At 42.5% G+C, this 23,660-nt stretch overlaps 1 protein-coding gene across 49 annotated transcripts in view; it reads right to left on the reverse strand.

The window, feature by feature from the left end:
* Window positions 1-23,660, reverse strand: part of RIMS2 (regulating synaptic membrane exocytosis 2) — a 748,363-nt gene that overhangs the window by 281,608 nt on the left and 443,095 nt on the right. For 34 of the 49 annotated variants that reach the window (XM_078851433.1, XM_078851460.1, XM_078851434.1 and 31 more), the window contains 2 exons: window positions 15,944-15,991; window positions 50-180 (listed from right to left, as the gene is read on the reverse strand). In XM_078851433.1, the coding sequence (XP_078707559.1) occupies window positions 50-180; window positions 15,944-15,991 (179 nt within the window). The remainder of the gene's footprint in view (window positions 1-49; window positions 181-15,943; window positions 15,992-23,660) is intronic. The other 15 variants (XM_078851437.1, XM_078851456.1, XM_078851440.1 and 12 more) reach the window with 1 other exon arrangement.

A 23,660-nucleotide genomic window follows, 5' to 3' on the forward strand; every position in this document is an offset into this window, starting at 1 on the left:
TCTATTTGAATGTCTACTAAAATATTCCTTACTTTTCCGTTGACCCTACCTTCTGTCTGGAAGAAAGTAAATTTTAACATAAGGATTCCTTGGCCTCCCATCTTCCCTTGAAGGAAGATCCTTTGCTCCCAATATTGTGACTATCAACTGATGACCAACCTTGTCATACCACAGCTTTATCTGTAACGAGAAAATATGCATTAGTCAGCTCATTTCTTTAACAATCTAGCACACTATTCCTCCTCCCAAGATGCATTTTACTCTTCAGCCCCTCAACTGTGATGGTTTTTATTATTACAACCCAGACAATTTGTATCCCATTTTGTAAATTGTAGTGAGGCAAAAAAATGAAAGGATACACTGTAATAAAGTCAATGTGTATCAAAAGTTATTTCATAAAAAAAACCCACACATATATGCATATTATTTCTTTCTCATTGATTTCCAAATAGTGAACTGTTTAAAATTATGTTCCTTTTGTAGTTTTGGGTTCTGCTGTATGGTATTTAGCTACATGGGGTCTTTAAATATTTTGCCATTTCTAAGGGCTCTATTCACAATGAATGAATGTTTCATATCCTGTTGGGGAAAAAAGACTATGGAATGAAGCCCTAGGCATTATGGATCTGTTCAAATGATATTCAGAATAGTTTTGGAGGCATGTTTATGTTCAATTCTCAGGAGCTTTCCACAAACAGATGAAAGGGTGGGTGAATGTTTCATTATGATGATTCCCTCCTCAATCCAACTCAGCATAATAACCAAACCAACAGGCCAAAAAAAATCTTATTTAGGTGTACAAGTTGTTTTTATTATTAATTAATCTCAGAACTAGATTAGCCATGGAGTATCCTTTTAACTACAGGTATTAGAAGCTCATAACAAACTGCTATTTAGACATTCCAGCCTAAACATTATGCTTCCAAATATATATTGCTCGCATACAGAGCATATCTACATTAGACCATTGAACTCCTTCAGGGGTAAATGGTGTACCCATAGCAGGATTAAGTATTAAAAATTATCAGGGTATCACATGATAGTGTGATAACATCACTGACACATCATTACAGACAGGCTGACAGAACAGACTATCTGTACAAGAAAGTCTGCTCCAGAGAGAGGAAGAACTAGAGATTTTAGAGGAAGCAGCAGCTACTAGTGGCACCTACTAGAGCCAGGGAGGGGAGTGCTCAGTCCTGTCACTCCACGCCTACCAGAGCAGCCCATCTCCATGCACAGACATATCCCAGCAGAGGTAAATCTTGTGATGGGTGTTGCCAACACTACAACTCCTGATGGGCAGGAGGTTGGGGGTTGACACCACCTCTCCTGATTCTAATTCACACTCTTTGGTTAGGCCAGGGGAAGGGGCACATCAGCTGGCACCACAGCTTCTAGTCTTCAGGCAACCAGAGACAGGCCTTGGCAGCTGGCACACTTCTCAGGTCATATGACTAAAACACAAAAAGCTGGCTCAGGCTTCTGTAGTTCCCAGTACTTCAGTGACTTTGGTAGAACATGACTACAAACACTCGGCTTCATTTTCTGGTGGGCCAGGGCCTCTCTCCTCCCCAGTCCATCACTATGGTGCCTAACATCAGCCAGTGATATTCAAATGGATGCTCAAAGGAAGGAGGCGGCCTCTCTTCCCCGTTATCACTTCCTCTAAAATTTCTCTTCAGGAGAAGAGTGGGCCTCTAGCTCACTAAGAAGCTTTATGGAGACACCTCTGTACTCCCAGTTAGGTGGCTCTATAACTACTCCAAACAGAAGATGGAGGGAGTGGTGCTACCCTCGACATCTTGAACTCACACAGAGAGCTCTAGAGGGCTGTTCCCCCAACCACTCAATTCAGAGGGCTTTGGCAACCTTCCCCCAAACTGAGGATTGATGTTCATTGAAGTTGCACAGTTGGGTGTGGAGGGCTGCATTGACCACCCATATGTCTTGGGCACCCACACCCACTCACAGAGAGGTCACTAGGGAGGTTCTGCCTCACCACATCACTCCCAAGCAGAGAGCTCTGTGGGTGGGGGCACTGTCAGTATCACCCCTGCCTAATCAAAGAGTACTGTATGGGTTGCCCCTGCTGCTACCACCAACACACCTGAGCAGGATTTTCCCTGCGCTGGGCTGTTGCAGGCCAGAACAGACACCAGAACTGAGAGCAAGGAGCTGGTTTCACATGTGTTCTCAAAGCCCCCTCTGCTGGGCCCAGACAGCATGGAGGAGGAAGGTGCCTGATTTGAATGCTGAGGGAGAAGAGAAAGACTGAGAGGGGCAGGTTACAGGAATAGATTGGGACAAGGAGCCTGGATGCGGGAGGCTGGAATGGGGGAGAGGGGAAGTGGAACTAGGAGTTGAGGTTGAGGTGGGGAGATTGGGACTGGCTGGGCAAGGAGACTGGCAGTATGAGCCCAGGAGAGAAACACAACGAGACTGGTTCCAGTAGGTGGTGAGGGAAAGAAGACTGTGATTATATGAGGAGCAGAGAGGGAGGCAGGGTCTGGAAGAGAAGGAGACTGGTAACTAGTGGGGAAGTTGGGAGAGGTGTGGGAAAGGGGAGACAGAGTGTATGAGGAGCCATGGGAGTAATAAAGGTAGCTATTGTATGCATGATCCCTGCCTCTGCTGTTGCAGAAGTTGGACGGTGTATGGTGAATGAGGCAGGGAATTACAGGAAGAAAAAGGAGGGTCTCATTTTTAAGGCACTAGAATACTCTTCTCAGGAACTGGATTCTATCCCTGCCTTGTCAACGAGTTCCTATGCAACGTTGGGCAAGTCACTTAAACCAAACTTCTTATAGGTGGTCACTAATTCTGTGTTCTACGGGTGCCCAACTTGAGACCCAGCGGTCTTATTTGTAGAAGGGCTGAGCACTCGCAGCTGGAATTGAAGTCAATGTGAGCTGTGCTTTGAACATATTAATTGTTATATAATGCTAAGTAGTATGAAAAATCAGACATGCTAGGCATCTCAAAGTGGACACCCAAAACTAGTGGATTATTTTGACCTTAATCTCTTCGTGCCTCAGTTCCTCATCTGTGAAATGGGGATAATGCCACCCTCTGACCCCCATCTCACAGGGCTGGTGTGAAAATAAATTCATTAATGTTTGTGAAGCATTCAGATATTATTGTGATGAGCACCATAGAAATTCCCATGATAATTCTGTCTTCAGAGCAGGATTTGAATAGTGTGCAGTAATTAAGGGCTAGAGCCACACATTGAACAATGGAGTGAAAATAACTATTGAAAAACTGCTCATTAATATCCATTTTATGCACTGAATGAGGCCGGGGTCCCATTGAAAATATAGTATGTGACAATGTTATAAAAGACTGTAGCATAATGCATATGCATAACGGGACTGGATTAAGATTGCATAGACAACCTTAATTCTCGCATTTCATAATTTTTGAGTGCTTGACTTTGCAACCTTGATAATGTTATTTTAATATTAGGGAGGAGCACATGTTGTGTGTATAATATACGATATACTTTACTTAGACAGTTGTATCTTACAGATGTAAAAACAGACTGTATTTACACCTGTTAACATTATGGTATCTTTGATTTCTTTATTGATTTGTTCCAATCATCTGTACATATGTCTCGAGGTGGGGAGATGCACTCTCACATAACTGCATGCAGAGGTCAACGTTGAAGGTGACCACAAGCTTTACTGACATCCTCTGCCATACAAACTTTGGCTCTGAGGTGACTATGGTTAGCACCACCGACCTTAGGTGGTACTGAGCTTTGCTTTTTTCTCCTTTTATATATAATGTGCATACTTTATTTTTATGCATTATAATTATTTTTATAATTATAATGTTTTATAGCTGAAATAATATGTTCTTTTCTATTTTGTGTCATTTTTGAGCAAATGATACCTCAGGGGGATGGTTTTGTTTAAAATTTTATTTAGATTAAGCTTCTACAAATGCAGATGTTACTCCTCAGGTGGGGAAGTTTGTGGTGTAGCTGACATGAACTTTTGACTACTTTCCCAAAATAAAGAGTGGCTCCTGAGCATAGCCAAAACCAGACTAATGCTGCCTTGGCTGCTCTCTGGCCTGCTGGGAACAAGTATGGGAGGAGTGCTAACAGGCAATAGTGGGTGCAGATGTTACTGAGGGTGGGAAAGAGTATTGTAGGGCTCAGCTGGGAGGACCAACTTCACCTATATTTCCTGTCTACATGCACAATGGAACGTCATGAACTGATCTGCTATGGAAATGTATTTATTTGGAAATGTTACTGTTCCTAGTAACACTTGTGAACAAGAAATACCAAATCTCTATGGAGATTTCTGGCAAACTACACACATGAATGACTGTTAAGATAATGCCCCATCACTCACAAATTAGGGCTGGTCTACACTACAGGGGGGCAGGAGCGGAATCGATCTAAGTTACGCAACTTAGCTGAAGTCGACATACTTACATCTACTTACTGTGGTGTCTTCACTGCAATGTGTCGATGGGAGACACTCTCCCATCGATTCCCCTTGCTCTTCTCATTGAGGTGGAGTACCGGAGTTGACGCTAGAGCGATCGGTGGTTGATTTATCACATCTATACTAGACACGATAAATTGACCCCTGCTGGATGGATCGCTGCCTATCAATCCGGCTGGTAGTGTAGACAAGCCCTTAGATTGATCCTAGTTTAAAGGCACAACTTCCAGGAAATCATAGCTATTCAAGGTGCCTACCTACACATACATGTTTTCTCTAGCAGGCTCATCCTGTTTGCCAGGACTGATACATTGGCAGTGCATACATTGTTATACTTGATTAAACTTGTTGATATTTGTGTGACAAATTGAAACTGCAAGGTAAGGAAGAACAGTAGTTCACAGCCAATTCTGGCTGTCAAGCTAATTAAAGATGGTGAATGGGAAATATGTTTAAGACTATATAATTTCCCAGGAGAATGTTGCCTAATAGCACTCGGTATGCATTAAAAAACTTCACTGGGAGTTAAACTGAAACACAAAGATGTGAATACATCAGTGTTCAAGATACAGGCTTGTACTTTTCCAAAAATGGTATAACCAGCACAGATCAAGAAGGAGGATGCAAGCACGAGAGAAACAGGAACCTTTCTGTGCAGTGAAAAAAATAATAATGAACAAAAATTCTGATTGTTGGAAGCATAAATAAAGGTTACTTACCTGAAACTGGCGGTTCTTCAAAATGTGTATACCACACCTGTGTATGCATGCACACACCACACCAGAAATTTTAAGTAAGCAGTGCCTGTTGGACTATACATGTGCAGTTCTCTTCATGCTCCAAACTGAGAGTATAAAGGGCAGTGTGGACCGATGCCTCTCCAGTTCATTTGCTTATCACAAATCTGGCTATGATCCACAGCAGAAGGGACAGAGGTTGGGTATTAGAATAGGGACCACACTAGCAATAAGGGATCACAAAGCAATAAGAAGTCTAGGTGTCTTTCTAATTGCTTTTGTTCTCTGTAGATAAAAGGTCAGTGCACATCAGATGTCTAGGGAGTGAAGCCTTCTTTCCTCAGCAGCAGCATGTGGTTTTGGAAAAAATACCAGTACGAGGATGATTTGATTCACAGGAAACTACAAAACTACTTTAGGGGTGACTTTTGGGTGGAGGCAAAGAGACACCTTCTCTTTATAAAAGGTGGCATATGGCAGATTTGCCATGAGCATTGCAAGCTCACTCATCCTTCTGGATGACTAGGAAGGCAACTTTCACCAAGAGATGGGACATAGAGCAAGTGGCTAATGGTTTGAATGGAGGTTTGGTGGGAACTGAAAGAGCAATGTTGAGGGCCTACTGAGATGTTGGCTTCACCACCGATGAAAAAGATCTAAGAAGTTCATTCAGCAATCTAGTGATTGCAGGATGAGTGCAGACAATGTGGTCCTTGACAGGAGGAAAAGCTTTGATTGTTGCCAGATGGATCCATATGGAACTGACAGAGAAACTCGATGTCTTAAGGGTAAATAGGTAATCTAGGATATCAGGGATCCCAGTAGACTCTTAAGACTGTCATGAGCAAAAGGAGAAATGTTTCCATTTGGCTGAATAATATTTCCTGGTAGAATCCTTCCTGCTCTGGTTGAGAACGGATTGAACTGCTATTTAACTTGAGCACTCCATCCAAATACCAGGCCTTGAGTTGGAGTGGCCCAGAATTATAACGTTTGATCATACCATTGTGCTGCATCAGCAGATCCAGAAATGGGCAGATTTTGGTATACAGACAGGATAAAATCCTCAGGAGGCCTGAGAACCAGAACTGCATCTGCTATTTGGGCACAATGAGCATGACCCAAGCCCTGTCATGAGGGATATTTTGCAGAACTATAGTATCAGTGGGATGGGAGGGAAGCTGTACCTGAGGTGGTCAGTCCAGGGTAACAGAAGGGCATTGTTCTTCAAGCCTTGGCCCAGAGCTGTTCTGGAGCAGTATGGGTGAGTTTACTGTTCCCTTGTGAGGCAAAGCAATCCCAGGACAGAGTTTCCATTGATTGAAGATCTCATTGAGAACAGAATCATGAATCTTCTATTCCTGGTCTGTTGAAAAACGTTTGCTGAAACTGTCTGCTAGTGAGTTCTGAGTGCCTGGTAAGTATACTGCTGAGAGAGTTATGTGATGTCTGATATACCAGTTCTAGAGGTCAACCATCCTTACACACAGGGGGAGGGATCTTGTCCCCAACTATTGTTTATGTATAGCACATTAGTCATATTTTCTGACATTACTTGGCTATGTCAGGATCAGATGAGTGGGAGGAATACATTGCAGACCCAACAGACTGCCCTTAATTCCAGTAAGTTGATGTGCATCCTGGCCTCTTAAGGGGTCCAGGTGCCTTGTGCAGTGTGATTGTTCATATGAGCTCCACAATCTCATAGAGAGACATCTGTGATTATAGTTACCTTGGGTGTAGGTGTGAGAAAAAGAATACCCGTCCAAACTTTCTCCAACTTTGCCCACCAGGCAAGAGAAGCCAAAACCTTGGTGGAATTGTTACTTTGGCATTGATGTTGTCTTTTTCTGATGAGTAGATGGACTAATGCCAGGTTAGGCAGTAATACCACCATAGGCAGCTTAGATGGAATCCGGCAAATGGTATAATGTGGGTACATAAGGAAGAGAAAGGCAAGCCCTGACTGAGGTCAACAGTTTGAGGGTGACCTGTTTTATTAGATCACCCATAACATGTAATCTCTTGATGGGAAGATAGGCTCTTCCTGTAGTCGAGTTCAGTGTTCCTCCTACGAAGTCTATCAACCTTGTAGGGGTTAAAGTAGACTTTTGATGGTTGACCCAGACTCCTAAGGGGGAGAAAAGTTGGAGTAGGAATGCTATTGCTGACTGGACTTCCCTGCTGGATCTGCCCATCAGGAGCCAGTCTCTGAGCTATGGAAAGATGGTGAAACTGTTTTGTCTCATCCAAGCTGCCACTGCTGAAAGGACTTTTGTGAAGACTCTGGGTGCCAAATGGAAGAACTCTGAATTATAAGTGGTCCTCCCTAATGAGGAATCTGAGGAACCTTCTGTGGGAAGAGTCAATGTCTATATGAAAGACCCAAAGCCAAGTGCCCTCTTCCAGAAAGAGGATTATTGATGCCACTGTGACCATGCAGAATTTTAATTTTTGGATGAAAACATTAAGTTGCTGTAGGCCAAGAATCGGTCTCCATCCACCAGATTTCTTGGGGACCAAGAAATATGGGGAGTAGAACTCCTTCCCCTCATATCGAGGGGGCATCAGTTCTATGGCCACTTTCTGGAGAAGAGAATTTTCCTCTTAACATAGAATCTGCTCATGAGAGTGATCCCTGAAAAGGAGGCAGTAAGGGGGTTTGTGGTGAAGAGGTCAGATAAACTCAATTACATAGCCTTGGTGGATGTCATCTAGTACCCACTTGTCTTTAGTTATTGTTGCCCAGCTGAGAGCAAAGTGTATAAAAAAGCCACTAAAGGTTCAGGTTGCAATGAGGCATGCCATCCATGGTGGTACACAGTCCCTGAGCATACCAGCAGAAGAACTGCTTGGATGGTGGGTGGAGTTGGAGGTGGTTGTGGAAGTAGAAGAAAGCATACATCTGGGTCTTTGAGCCCTTTGTTTCTTACATAGAGGTTCATATGGACATTGATGCCTGAGGAGGAGGTCTGAGTCTATAGTGTTGCTTGTGATGGTTCCTCTTCAGGGCCAGGGTGTAAATTCCCAGAGAGAAGAGGGTGGTTCTAGAGTCTTTTTGAGTGTGTAAAGACTCATTGGTCTTCTCACTAAAGAGGTTAGACTCATCAAAGGTTCATCAATGGTATTCTGGACCTCCCTGGGGAACACTGAAGATTGCAACCATGACTCATACCTCATGACTAGAGCAGTGGTGATGGCTCTAGAGGCAGTATCTTCTGTGTCTACTATCATTTGACATGATGTCTTCACCACCGGCCTGCCTTCATCAATAAGGGCTTGAAACTTGGCCTAGGGAAGTCTGTCTTTAAAGTCTGCAAATTTCGCAGTCTGCAAAGTAGTCATGCCTACTTTGGACCAGGATGACAAAATTTCTTCATTTACCATCATAGGCCATTTTATTTGGTTATCTCTGTATTGTTGGCATGTTTCACAAGCTTTAATGGATTTTACTCTATCTGTATTAATTTGTGGCCAATATAGAACATTTCTAGCCCTTCTTTTGCATTTTTCAATACCCATGTGGCCTTCATGTATCCTACGTCGTACACATCTTTAACCCTAACAGTCTCCCTAAGCCTAAATTGTTCCAGCCTTGCTCTTGCTCCAGCCCTGTTTCTAGTCCTACTCCAGCCCTGCTCTCACTCCCGCCTCACTCTGGATTCATAATCCCAGTTCTGACCCTGGCTCTGACCACTAGGCATGATCATCCCCATTACAGTTGTACAGGCAGGTCTTCCCAGTCTGAATCTGAATGGGGTCTCATGGGCTACTCCATGAGTGCTTCTGCAGACCAAGCTCTGGTCCCTCATGAGTTCGGAGAGGGAAGGCACGGCAGATACTGCAAACTGGAGGTGATATGAGCCTCCGCAAGGCAACAGAGGCAGTGCAGGACATTGTCGTTGATAGAGAAGGAACAGAAGCAGGAAACACTGTCATAAATATAAAGGGCCCCACTGAACCTGAACTGGCAGCAGCCGATAACCCTACACAAGAGGCTCAGCTGGAGCCTGAATCCCAACATAGTGCACCCGCGGAGAGCGGTTCACAGTCAACAGAAACAGCTCCATCCCCTATATCGCTTCCAGAGGGACCAAGCCTAGGTCCCCAATCCAATGAGGAACTGATGTCTCCAGCATCAAGGGAACAGTTCCAGACCGAACAGGAAGCAGATGAAAGCCTCCAGAGAGCTTGGACGGCGGCACGGAGCAACCCACCGCCTCTCAGCTCTTCTAATCGATCCAGGTTTGTTGTAGAAAGAGGACTTTTATACAAGGAAACTCTTTCTGGGGGACATCAGGAAGACTGGCATCCTCAGAGACAGTTGGTAGTTCCAACTAAATACCGGGCCAAGCTCTTGAGCTTAGCCCATGATCACCCTAGTGGCCATGCTGGGGTGAACAGGACCAAAGACCATTTGGGGGGGGTCATTCCACTGGGAGGGAATGGGCAAGGATGTTTCTACCTATGTCCAGTCTTGTGAGGTGTGCCAAAGAGTGGGAAAACCCCAAGACCAGGTCAAAGCCCCTCTCCAGCCACTCCCCATCATTGAAGTTCCATTTCAGCGAGTAGCTGTGGATATTCTGGGTCCTTTTCCGAAAAAGACACCCAGAGGAAAGCAGTACATACTGACTTTCATGGATTTTGCCACCCGATGGCCGGAAGCAGTAGCTCTAAGCAACACCAGGGCTAAAAGTGTGTGCCAGGCACTAGCAGACATTTTTGCCAGGGTAGGTTGGCCCTCCGACATCCTCACAGATGCAGGGACTAATTTCCTGGCAGGAACTATGAAAAACCTTTGGAAGCTCATGGGGTAAATCACTTGGTTGCCACTCCTTACCACCATCAAACAAATGTCATGGTGGAGAAGTTTAATGGAACTTTGGGGGCCATGATACGTAAATTCGTAAATGAGCACTCCAATGATTGGGACCTAGTGTTGCAGCAGTTGCTCTTTGCCTACAGAGCTGTACCCCATCCCAGTTTAGGGTTTTCCCCATTTGAACTTGTATATGGCCGTGAGGTTAAGGGGCCATTGCAGGTGGTGAAGCAGCAATGGGAGGGATTTACACCTTCTCCAGGAACTAACATTCTGGACTTTGTAACCAACCTACAAAACACCCTCCGAACCTCTTTAGCCCTTGCTAGAGAAAACTTACAGGATGCTCAAAAAGAGCAAAAAGCCTGGTATGATAAACATGCCAGAGAGCATTCCTTCAAAGTAGGAGACCAGGTCATGGTCTTAAAGGCGCCCCAGGCCCATAAAATGGAAGTATCGTGGGAAGGGCCATTCACGGTCCAGGAGCGCCTGGGAGCTGTTAATTATCTCATAGCATTCCCCACCTCCAACCGAAAGCCTAAGGTGTACCATATTAATTCTCTAAAGCCCTTTTATTCCAGAGAATTAAAGGTTTGTCAGTTTACAGCCCAGGGAGGAGACGACGCTGAGTGGCCTGAAGGTGTCTACTACGAAGGGAAATGTGCTGGTGGTGTGGAAGAGGTGAACCTCTCCAAGACCCTTGGGCGTATGCAGCGACAGCAGATCCAGGAGCTGTGCACTAGCTACGTGCCAACGTTCTCAGCCACCCCAGGACTGACTGAATGGGCATACCACTCCATTGACACAGGTAATGCTCACCCAATTAGGGTCCAACCTTACCGGGTGTCTCCTCAAGCTAAAACTGCTATAGAACGGGAGATCCAGGATATGTTACAGATGGGTGTAATCCGCCCCTCTGAAAGTGCATGGGCATCTCCAGTGGTTCTAGTTCCCAAACCGGATGGGGAAACACGTTTTTGCGTGGACTACCGTAAGCTAAATGCTGTAACTCGCCCAGACAACTATCCAATGCCATGCACAGATGAACTATTAGAGAAACTGGGACGGGCCCAGTTCATCTCTACCTTGGACTTAACCAAGGGGTACTGGCAGGTACCGCTAGATGAATCTGCCAAGGAAAGGTGAGCCTTCACCACACATCTCGGGCTATATGAATTTAATGTACTCCCTTTCGGGCTGCGAAATGCACCCGCCACTTTCCAAAGACTTGTAGATGGTCTCCTAGTGGGATTAGGAGAATATGCAGTCGCCTACCTTGACGATGTGGCCATATTTTCGGATTCCTGGGCAGACCACCTGGAACATCTACACAAAGTCCTTGAGCGCATAAGGGAGGCAGGACTAACTGTTAAGGCTAAGAAGTGTCAAATAGGCCTAAACAGAGTGACTTACCTTGGACACCAGGTGGGTCAAGGAACTATCAGCCCCCTACAGGCCAAAGTGGATGCTATCCAAAAGTGGCCTGTCCCAAAGTCAAAGAAACAGGTTCAATCCTTCTTAGGCTTGGCCGGTTATTATAGACGATTTGTACCGCACTACAGCCAAATTGCCGCCCCACTGACAGACCTAACCAAAAAGAAACAGCCAAATGCTGTTCAGTGGACTGAAAAGTGTCAGAAGGCCTTTAACAAGCTTAAAGCGACACTCATGTCTGACCCTGTATTAAGGGCCCCAGACTTTGACAAACCGTTCCTAGTAACCACAGATGCGTCCGAGCGTGGTGTGGGAGCAGTTTTAATGCAGAAAGGACCTGATCAAGAATTCCACCCTGTAGTGTTTCTCAGCAAAAAACTGTCTGAGAGGGAAAGCAACTGGTCAGTCACTGAAAAAGAATGTTACGCCATTGTCTACGCTCTGGAAAAGCTACGCCCATATGTTTGGGGACGGCGTTTCCACCTGCAAACCGACCATGCTGCACTGAAGTGGCTTCACACCGTCAAAGAAACTAACAAAAAACTTCTTCAGTGGAGTTTAGCTCTCCAAGATTTTGATTTCGACATCCAACACATCTCAGGAGCTTCTAACAAAGTGGCTGATGCACTCTCCCGTGAAAGTTTCCCAGAATCAACTGGTTAAAATCGTCCTTGAGATGTGGAAAATATTGTTAGTCTTTATGTACTTGGTAGTATATTTAGAGATGCATGTGTCTTATTAACTCTGTTTTTCCTAGAGCTCCAGGAAGAAATCCCAGCCAGTGTTTCACCCTAGCTGAGATTTGGGGGGCATGTCATAAATATAAAGGGAAGGGTAAACCCCTTTGAAATCCCTCCTGGCCAGGGGAAAGCTGCTCTCACCTGTAAAGGGTTAAGAAGCTAAAGGTAACCTCGCTGGCACCTGACCAAAATGACCAATGAGGAGACAAGATACTTTCAAAAGCTGGGAGGAGGGAGAGAAACAAAGGGTCTGTATATATGCTGGTCTTTGTCGGGGATAGACCAGGAATGGAGTCTTAGAACTTTTAGTAAGTAATCTAGCTAGGTATGTGTTAGATTATGATTTCTTTAAATGGCTGAGAAAAGAATTGTGCTGAATAGAATAACTATTTCTGTCTGTGTATCTTTTTTGTAACTTAAGGTTTTGCCTAGAGGGGTTCTCTATGTTTTTGAATCTAATTACCCTGTAAGATATCTACCATCCTGATTTTACAGGGGGGATTTCTTTATTTCTATTTACTTCTATTTTTATTAAAAGTCTTCTTGTAAGAAAACTGAATGCTTTTTCATTGTTCTCAGATCCAAGGGTTTGGGTCTGTGGTCACCCATGCAAATTGGTGAGGCTTTTTATCCAACATTTCCCAGGAAAGGGGGGGTGCAAGTGTTGGGAGGATTGTTCATTGTTCTTAAGATCCAAGGGTCTGGGTCTGTAGTCACCTAGGCAAATTGGTGAGGCTTTTTACCAAACCTTGTCCAGGAAGTGGGGTGCAAGGTTTTGGGAAGTATTTTGGGGGGAAAGACACGTCCAAACAGCTCTTCCCCAGTAACCAGTATTAGTTTGGTGGTGGTAGCGGCCAATCCAAGGACGACGGGTGGAATATTTTGTACCTTGGGGAAGTTTTGACCTAAGCTGGTAAAGATAAGCTTAGGAGGTTTTTCATGCAGGTCCCCACATCTGTACCCTAGAGTTCAGAGTGGGGGAGGAACCTTGACAGACACAGTTCTTGAACCCATGAACTCTTGGAAAAGTCCTTCTTCGAAGAGAGAAGCTCCCTGGAGCAGGAAGAACAAAACTAACTATGCTAGTGTGCTAAACACAAGAAAATACTAATCTGTCAAAAACTATTTACAGATTGTATTCATAGGTTCACAGTAAAGGAAGATCGAAGTAGACATGGAAGGTTCCAACTCAGGCCATGTGGTGATAAGAAGGACCTGGAGAGGTGTCTATCCACACTGCCCTTTATACTCTTATTTTGGAAAATAACTGTGCATGTGCAGACCAATGGAAACTGCTTACCAAAAATTTCCAGACTCGGGTGCATGGTGTACATACATACATACCCATGTGTGGCATACATTGAAGTAGTAGGTTTCAGAGTAGCAGCCGTGTTAGTCTGTATCCGCAAAAAGAAAAGGAGTACTTGTGGCATCTTAGAGACTAACAAATTTATTTGAGCATAAGCTTTCATGGGTGAGCTGTAGCTCACGAAAGCTTATGCTCAAATAAATTTGTTAGTCTCTAAGGTGCCACAAGTATTCCTTTTCTTTTTATTGAAGTAGTAGTGAAGGTTAAAAATATACCCAGGGACTCAGGGGATAGAGAGGGAGTGTGGTTGTGGTGAGAGGTGGGAGGGTGTGGGGGAAACAGCGGGGAAGCTGACAGTGGAATCAGGGGCAAACCCAATCTTTCAGAATGATTAAATGAATAGGTACTGACAGTGATGTGTGAACATCCCTGAGATCTGTACACTAATCCAGTTTAATCCATCTACCTTCCTACTGAATATGGGCATATTGGGAGGCATGATTTGGTTTCTCATGTTAGTTAGGGTGATGGTGTCAAAGCCATGAGTATAAGCTTCCTGAGAACCATGCCAAGCAACATTTGACTCTTTGACCAGAATTATACTCTGTAGAAGGATACGCATAAAGGCCTGTAAAGGCTCCATGGACAATGTGCAAAAATATAATTTCATCTGAATAGAGCCCTTGAGTAGTAGAACTGTAATAAATAATCAGTGTTGGAGATGCTTATTCCTTACACTCTCATGTAATTTGCGGTAATGCTGTATACAGAATTATTGTTATTTTTACTCTCTTAATCATGAGTAACACGATCATTTGATCAAATGAAGATACCTTTCATTCTTCAATGAAATAAATGAAATTATTCAATGAAATTATTTTAAATGGGATTTATATCAGGATTTTTGTCATATTTAATGTAATTTAAAATGATGGGCTACCACATGTGCTTCTAAATTATAATACTTCATAAAATCATGGAATTTAGGATAATTTTTGCTTTTCAATTGAACTCTTGCTTGTCAGATGAAATTGCTAATTCATAGTTTCTTTTGAAAATATCTAAGCAGAAGAGAAATATAAATGAATCATTTAAATTATACATAAGGTAGTGGCCAGTACTTGGCCTTCCTGGGCTTTTAACAATTTGTGTTTGAATTTGTATACAACTTTTGTTTTCCATTTTGATTGCCAACTTCATAAACCATCAACATCAGTCACATATTAAACGATCTGCACTGACGTTCTTACTAGATACCCACTACATATCAGTAGCACATAATATTTTAAACAATATTACCAAGCTTTTAACCTTTTGCTCCAAATTTTTCTCACATTTTTATTCTGAACTTATAATCAGGCATTTGTATATACCACTTTAGGGAAATCATAAATTGTTGGGAAAAATTAGTCAGTATGCTTTGCTTATTAAACCTTAATCCCAGCCAAACCATTTTCTGCTGTCTAACCTATCTCGTGTAACGTTTCCCTTCAAGTTAATACTATGAGCACTTTTCCATTTCACTATGAAAATTAAAAATCTCACTCTCATCATTTGGAACCTTTCATTTTCACCTTTCCTTGGGCAATGACTGAGCAATATATGTAAAAATTATACAATTCTCAAACAAAAAGTGAACATTTCCATAAAAATATTTTGTAACAAAATCAGGTAATATTCTACATATAAAAAACTGAAAAAACATGCAGCAAAACAACCGAAGCGGTGTAACATATTAGTACAACCTACATTTGAGTTAATCTACAGTACCTTAAGGGTTTCCTAATGAAAAAAGGCAAACAACTTGTACCCAAATAGGACTGTAAAACTCAATAAACTCAATGATCAGAGGCAGACAGAAATTATTATTTAATTAAATCAGGTTTTGATTAAATCAACCTACTTTTCAAAATGCAAGCACTGAGTATAATATACACAAAATTCATTTCTTTAGACAAGGTACAAATTTATTTGCCAATCTTCCACTGAAGGAACTACTATTAATTGGAAAATGCAAAAAAGGATGTGTTAAGTAATGATAATGAATGATTTAAAGAGACATCAACCTTGGTATAATGAGATCAAACATCCACAGCACAAGATTATTTACTACTTGTACAATATGTGTATGTATGTATGTATGCAGAACACATAGCCATTATCACTGCTGAAACCTGTGTGAGTTTAAATATATATCACAAAAGTAGCAAAACTAAAGCTAATTGTCTCTTTAAATTTTAATTTAATATTTAACCCCCATGCAAAATTTTACAAGCTGCTCACAAGATGGTATGAAATGTGTTAATATGGTTTTAAACAACACATTAAAACAATGGGAAAACAGACCCAAACGTAACGTTTTCCTACTATGCATTTTCCAAAATAAACAAAAGAAAAGAACACAACTTTAGTTTCTATCAGGCAGACGAGGCCTTTACCTGAACCCTAGGAACAAAAGGCGTTGTTCTTCTACTAAGGCTTTGGCTCTGGTAAGCAAAATTAAAGAAAAAGCAATAAAACAAAACCAAAAAAGACAACACGCTGGAAACTAAAAGACCAAAAGTAAAAACAAAGACACACAACTATTACTTTAAACACAGCTTTACACCAAAGACATATTTATCCAAAACAAACTATTTTAATGCAGTGCATAAATTAAATCTGCACATATGTTACTGAAGCATGTCAAAACTCTGTGGTGAAATTCTGGCCCCACTGAAGTCAATGGAAGTTTTGACATTGACTTCAACAAAGCCAGGATTCACCCTGTATGTCTGTCTACTGATTACGCTTTCAACAGATTAAGAAATAATATTAACTAAAGCAAAAAATGAGTACAGTGGGAATTAAAAGTGGAATAGTAAATATTAATTCAGCCTGAATATCTCTGTCAGAAAGCTTAAAGTGTGCACTGAGAGGCTAGAAACTAATACAGCAATTCCAGGTTTTATTCCCCTTTTCCACAGTCTAAAGTAGCATTTGTACCAGCAGCCCTCATACACGCTGTAGCAACCCTTAAACTGAAGTTGGCGCAGTTGGATATTAGCACTGGGGAAAAGGTGTGATAATGTATTTCCATTCCCTACCAGTCATGACAGGAATGACATATGGTGCATACAGAAAACTCTTGCATGAAATGAGTCCTGAAAAATTTAGCAATAGTTAGGAATCACACTCTGTACAATTTGACCATTCTGTCACCTTATTGACACCTTACTCTGCAGATAATCCCAAGGATTTCAGTGTGACTATTCACAGAGTAAGGTATTATCCAATAGGCTAGATACGGCTGTGCAGGGAAGTACGAAAGTCCCATTCACTCCACCGGCATAGACGCTGGAAGTAGGGGTGCTGGGGGTGCTGCTGCACCCTCTGGCTTGAAGTGGTTTCCATCATATACAGGGTTTACAGTTTGGTTCAATGGTTCTCAGCATCCCATCTATAAAAATTGTTTCACCACCCCTGTTCATCGGTTGGCCCAGCTAAGACTTGCTCTACCACAGGGTGAAGAAAGAAGGGACTACTTGCCCAGCACTCCCTCCTGTAAGGGCAGAGAAGGTGTGGAGAGGGGCTGGGACTGCAAACGTGGCTTTTCTTGCTGGAATAAGCTGCTCCATGAAAAGGGGAGAAGAAACTCACACCAAAGCAAGGGGGAGTCTGAGAAGAGTTGTGACTCTCTCAGGGTACATCTACACTGGAACTGGTGGTGTAATTTCCAGCTTGAGTAGACATACACACACTAGCTTTGGTTGAGTTGCCATGCTAAAAATAGAAGTGGCAACATGAGTGATGGGCTTTTACTCCCCGTGTACAAACCCAGCTGGGACACTGGATATTTACTCGGAAGGCTAGCCCATACTGCCACCCACACCACTTGTTCCTTTAGCACACTAGTACAATCAAAGCTAGTGCACAGACATCTATCTGAGCTGGAAATTACACCTCCAACTCCAGTGTAGACATACCCTCTGTCACAGTTTGTCCCGTGGTCCGCTCCTGCAGTGGCACAGCTGCATGCTGTCCCTTACCCAAGATAGACTGTATCTAGCCCAATGTGAGTGAATGTGTCAAATCTGGCTCCAAAGTAAAAAATAGGATTTCAAGGTCTTCATGATTCTCCCATATTGTAACAACTTTAAAAAAATACAGAGTTCCTCTATTCCAGGTCTACTCCAATGTCTTTAGCCTCACAGACTGGTCACAATCCTAAGAGACTGAATCGCTCCTACAATGAACTGAACACCCTCGACTCTCACTCACTGCAGTAGGAACTGAGAGCTGGGGTGCTTATCACAGGTTTGGTTGGGCCCTAGGTTAACAATGGTAATCCAACACAGATTCTCCTAAAACAATATTAGACATTACCATATGCCATTAAAGAACAATTCTAAAACACAGAGACAGCCTTTGTTAAAACAGGTTTTGTTTTGTAAAGCAATGCCACCTCCACAAATAAACCAACCAATAATAAATACCAACTTGTTCCAGTTTTTTTCCCTTCTTTCACTGAACCAATCAAATCTCATCTCCCTCAACAAACATACAGTCTATGCACATCATTATGACTAGTGCATCTATCAATCCCCTTTCCAGTATCCCACAGAAATTAATTTGTGATGAAATATATTTTTGTTATAATGTTTTTAACTGCTGAATATACATGGTAGATATAATGAGATGCATAGAGATATAATGGGGTTCAATTGAATAGGCAAATAATCATATACTTTATATCTTTTCTGCAGGGCTTCTCTATCTGGTGCAAAAGTGTGTAATTGTGATTTTACATATCTACTCATTTGTGAGTTCTAAAGAGCATTTTTTTCAATCTTTAATTCTAACCACCTCAGGACTGTCTCCAAGTTATTCTTTTCATGCAGCACTGAAGAAATAGTCAGAATGTAGTAATGAAACAAACAATACCAAGGCTCAAATGCTGCTTTTTTGGAGCAAATGAAAGCAAATACATTTAAAGGAAAATAAGTAAGTGAAATGTAAAGAGAAAGGCAGCAAGTAAAGCAAATAATAATGAAAAAAAATAACTACAACACATGTTACTTCCTGCAAAGAGGCCAAACCTCTGCAAAACATGGACAATAAATTATTCAAATTAAATTAGCATATGATAACATACACATTTTTTGTGTAACTACACAGAATTAGCCTATATGAAATATGCATTTGAACACGGCAAATATTTATGGAGATAGGAGTTTTTTATAAGGTAAGATGATCTGCTGATTCTCTCAGCCTTTTGGTGGAAAAGTGAGGCTAGTAACAAATTCCATTACTCCCTAATGGTCAATTCTGGATTTACAGTATATCCCCAGAGGACACAGCCTGTCTTTCCCGTTACAGAATAAGTATAGAGACATTAACTGCAACAAAGGGAAAATGAGAGAGGACCAAGAATACACAGGGAAAGAGAATGCAAAATATAGGGTGACTGCATCACACTCGAAGTGTCTAAATAACACTTATATTACAGCCCTTGAGAGATGAGAATCAATTCAGTAAACATTGCCCTCCAAAAACACACACTAAATTTTTTCTTACTTTTGTTTGGGGCATTGGGGAAAACTGAAATGCATAAAGTTAGGAACCTAACTCCGCATTTAGACACCTAAATAATTGGCCCTTTTTTCTAAGGTGCCAAGTAGTCCGGGCTTTTATTAACTTTAATGGGAGTTGTGGATACACAGCCTTTTTGAAAATCTTGGGTACTTACTTTTAGGTACTGTGACAGGATCGGGCTAGATGGCTACAGGAGAGTAATAGAAGGCAGATATATTAGCCCCAGGGTAAGTTTTCCCTGGGTAAGGTAACAGGGAAGGTTCCAGAACAATCAGGAATCTTCTGGAGACAATTAAGACAGGCTGATAAGAACACCTGCAGCCAATCAAGAAGCTGCTAGAATCAATTAAGACAGGCCCAAGAGACCCCGATCCAGGGAAATAATATGCAGGAGCAGATCAGGACAAGCACCTTCGGCCCCATACCAGTTATGCAGCAGCATACCTGGATGATGTGATTATTCACACCCCTGACTGGGAAACCCACTTAGGAAAGGTGGAAGCGGTTCTGGACACGCTAAGACAGGCTGGCCTCACAGCCAACCCAGCCAAGTGTGCTATAGGGCTAGCCGAGGCTAAATACTTTGGCTACATCATAGGAAGGGGCATGGTCAAGCCCCAACTAAACAAACTAGAGGCTATCCAAAATTGGCCCTGGCCGAATCGGAAAAAGCAAGTCCGGGCATTCCTTGGTGTGGTGGGGTACTACCGACGATGTATTCTCCATTTTGATACCAGAGCGAGTCCCCTGACAGATCTGATAAAAGCCCGTGGTCCAGACATGGTGAAGTGGACAGATGCCGCAGAGAAAGCATTCTCTACTATGGATCTACAGACAGCCCTCTGCAGTAACCCCGTGCTTATAGCCCCAGACTTCAACAAAGAATTCATTTTACAAACAGATGCATCTGAAGTAGGATTGGGAGCTGTCCTATCGCAAATGGTCGGAGATGAAGAACACCCAATCCTCTACCTCAGCAGGAAACTCCTCCCGAGAGAGCAGAAGTATGCCGTAGTTGAAAGAGAGTGCCTAGCTGTGAAATGGGCCATGGAAACACTACGTTATTACCTTCTGGGAAGACGGTTTACCCTTGTGACCGACTATGCACCCTTCCAGTGGATGCAGCAAAATAAAGAGAAGAACGCAAGGGTGACCAGATGGTTCTTGTCCCTACAACCTTTCCAATTCACCACACAACACCGGGTTGGAAGCCACCATGGCAATGCAGATGGCTTGTCACGAGTACACTGCCTGACGTCCCAAGTTGCCCAACCCCGTAGTGTTGAGCAGAGCGGGGGGATATGTGACAGGGTTGGGCTAGATGGCTATATGAGAGTAATAGAAGGCAGATATATTAGCCCCAGGCTAAGTAAGTCCCTTTTCCCTGGGTAAGGTAACAGGGAAGGTTCCACAACAATCAGGAACCTTCTAGAGACAATTAAGATAGGCTGATTAGAACACCTGCAGCCAATCAAGAAGCTGCTAGAATCAATCAGGCTAATCAGGGCACCTGGGTTTTCAAAAGGAGCTCACTTCAGTTTGTGGTGTGCGTGTGGGGAGCTGGGAGCAAGAGGCACTCGGAGCTGAGAGTCAGAACGCAGACTCTTGGAGGACTGAGGTGTACAAGCATTATCAGACACCAGGAGGAAGGTCCTGCGGTGAGGATAAAGAAGGTGTTGGGAAGAGGCCATGGGGAAGTAGCCCAGGAGTTGTAGCTGTTGCACAGCTGTTCCAGGAGACACTCTAGACAGCTGCATTCCACAGGACCCTGGGCTGGAACCCGGAGTAGAGGGCGGGCCCGAGCTGCCCCCCCCAAATCCTCCCAACTCCTGGTCAGACACAGGAGGAGTCAACCTGGACTGTGAATTCAGAAAAACGGTCAAGCTGAGTGCTGCCGTGAAGCTCCAAGGCGAGCAAATCCGCCAATAAGAGCAAGACCCACCAAGGTAGAGCAGGAACTTTGTCACAGTACCTAAGTCTGAACATTTTGGCCAAGGAATATAGCAAGTTATGGGCTCAGGCAGCCTTCTTTGGTTTTATGTTTCAAGGGCCAAAATAAAGCTCCAGACTCTTGGCATTGCCCAGTTACACAAACATAATACACAACATCTCATCCACGCTGATGCCAAAATACAGGTGAGAGCACACAAGATTTCACCCTCAGCATTTTAAAAACATTGTACACATAGAAGTATGCAGGACGCCAGCATCAGGCATAGCCAAAGTATGTATGAGGAAAATGAAATCCTGTCCATAGCACTGCCAAAATACATACAGTAGCATGCAGGAAATCAACCCCATATCAGTACTTTTGCTTTGTTGGGGCTGGTTTAATGTGTGCAGTTATGAACATTTTTTGCTGAAAGAGCAAGCAATAAACCAGCCTGCAGATAACAAAAATATATACTGTAGTCCCAAAATACTACCAATAAAAACTTTTAAAAATGGGTAGTGGAGTTTGGATAAGCACACACAAATGCAGACATGTATCCACACTATGCACACCTCTAACAGAACTACAGAGGCCTCCATCAATCCCAGCAGCCCTCTGTTACAGCACATCCTACAACACACTAACTACCCTGACAATATCTGATAGTGTCTACTGGTATGGGAGGCCAGGCAACCTTCTATATCCTCCAAGAATTTTCCGAGAGCAGACAGGAAGCCATCACCACTTTTCCTTTGACCTTCTCTCTTACCCAGACCAGCACTATCCCTTGCACTTATCCACACACACACTCCTCTCACAATGCTCACACCTCCAACAGCATCTTCATATATCCTCCTTCCCATATAGACCCTGGATTCTGCAGTATTTTCCTTCCCAACCAGACACCATGCCAAACTCATTCTGAGTGGTTTTGGAATATTAGTCTTTCCCTCCCTCTCCAACACCTCAGTCTCTCCTGAGAGGAGTCAGATGGCTGCTCACCAACCTCAAGATCTTCAGAGCACAGCTGATGGAAAAAATAATTTCACAAAAAATGTTGAAGTTGCTTCCATTTCTCAGAATTCAAAATGGAACAATTTTTCTTTTTTTTTTGCCAAAAAATAGCAAATATTTTATCAGAATTTTCAAAATTTCAAAAATTTGAATTTTGTTGCCACATGCTCCAACTTTGGAAAAATTACAGAAAGAAAGAAAGAAAGAAAGAAAGAAAGAAAGAAAGAAAGAAAGAAAGAAAGACAAAGGTGAGTAAGGCAATATCTCTTATTGGATCAATTTACGTTGGTGAGAGAAGTCGGTCCAATAAAAGATATTACTTCACGCACCTTGTTTCTCTAGTATCTTGGGACCAACACAGCTACAACAACACGGATTACAACAGAGAAAGAAAGATGCCAACTCTGTAACTGATCGAAATTTCCTCAACTTCTGACAAGTCAATTTAGAGTGTCTCATTTCTCTTTTTGCCACTCTTTCACATTTCCAAAATTAAGTAACTTTTGGAAAGCTATGGTGGGAAAGATGAAAAAAGAAAAAAGAAAAGAAAAGAAAAAGTGTGTGTAAAGGGGAATCCAACTGATATCACTGCTTTCAGTGGCAAAAGGGACAAAGGAGGCTGAAGGGGAAAAAACAAAAATTTTGACATTTCAATAATTTTAGTTCTCAAAAAACCAAAACTAAATTACAATTTCAATACAAAATAAAATTAAGCATATTTCCATAAAGTTTTTTTACTCTCAGAAATGAAAATTTCCCATAAAATATTTTGTTTCTAATGAAACCCCCTTTTTTTTTTCTGGGAACATTTTTCAGTAGAAAAATTTTGACCAGCTCTATTTCAGACTAGGACAGCTGCTTGGTAAGTGCCACGCCTCTTCCCATGCACTGAATCTTCTAGGGTGACAGCAGACATCCCTATGTTCCAGGAAGCAGGGACTAAGCACAACCCACTACATCCATCACTGAAATATAAGGCCCCTGTGGCAGCTGCAGCAAAAAGTGGGCTGCACAGGTAGCAACAAATAGGCTCTGCCAATCCATGATGATCGGAGTTGTGATCCAGAATACTTTATGGACAGACATACTCTACTTACATCTTTTTGAAGGAAAGTAAAATGAAGGCTGTAAGTATTTTCACGTAGGGAGTGATCAAGGGAGATTTGAAGAAATAATAATTTTCATACTAATCACCTCCCTACCTTAACTTTCTTTCTGCTGGCAGCAAAAGATATCTGCTTTTCAGAAGTGTCCACTAATTTTAGGTGCCCAGTTTAAGAGAGCTAGAGCTTGATTTGTAGAGATACTGAACACTTGCAGCTTCCATTTCAGTCAACTGGAGTTGTGGATGCTCAGTACTCTGAAAATCAGCTGCTTTATTGATTAAAGCAGGGAAACAGTTCATCAGTAGACAAAGAAAAAGTAAACTAAACTTATGGATGAAAACAAAAGACAGGAAATAAGACTCTGTGTGACTCAGAGGGTTTGTCTATCACAAAGAAGGAAGAATTAAGTGGTTCTAGAAAAGGTTCTGTGAAAAATATTTGTGAAAGAAAACTCATTTTTGCTTGATGCATGATAGTACATAAGTCAGTCCGAAGAGTGCAAAGATTTCTCTGAATTCCTCCTAATGC

This window comes from Lepidochelys kempii, chromosome 2 (genome assembly GCF_965140285.1).
Source record: "Lepidochelys kempii isolate rLepKem1 chromosome 2, rLepKem1.hap1, whole genome shotgun sequence".
NCBI lineage: Eukaryota > Metazoa > Chordata > Testudines > Cheloniidae > Lepidochelys > Lepidochelys kempii.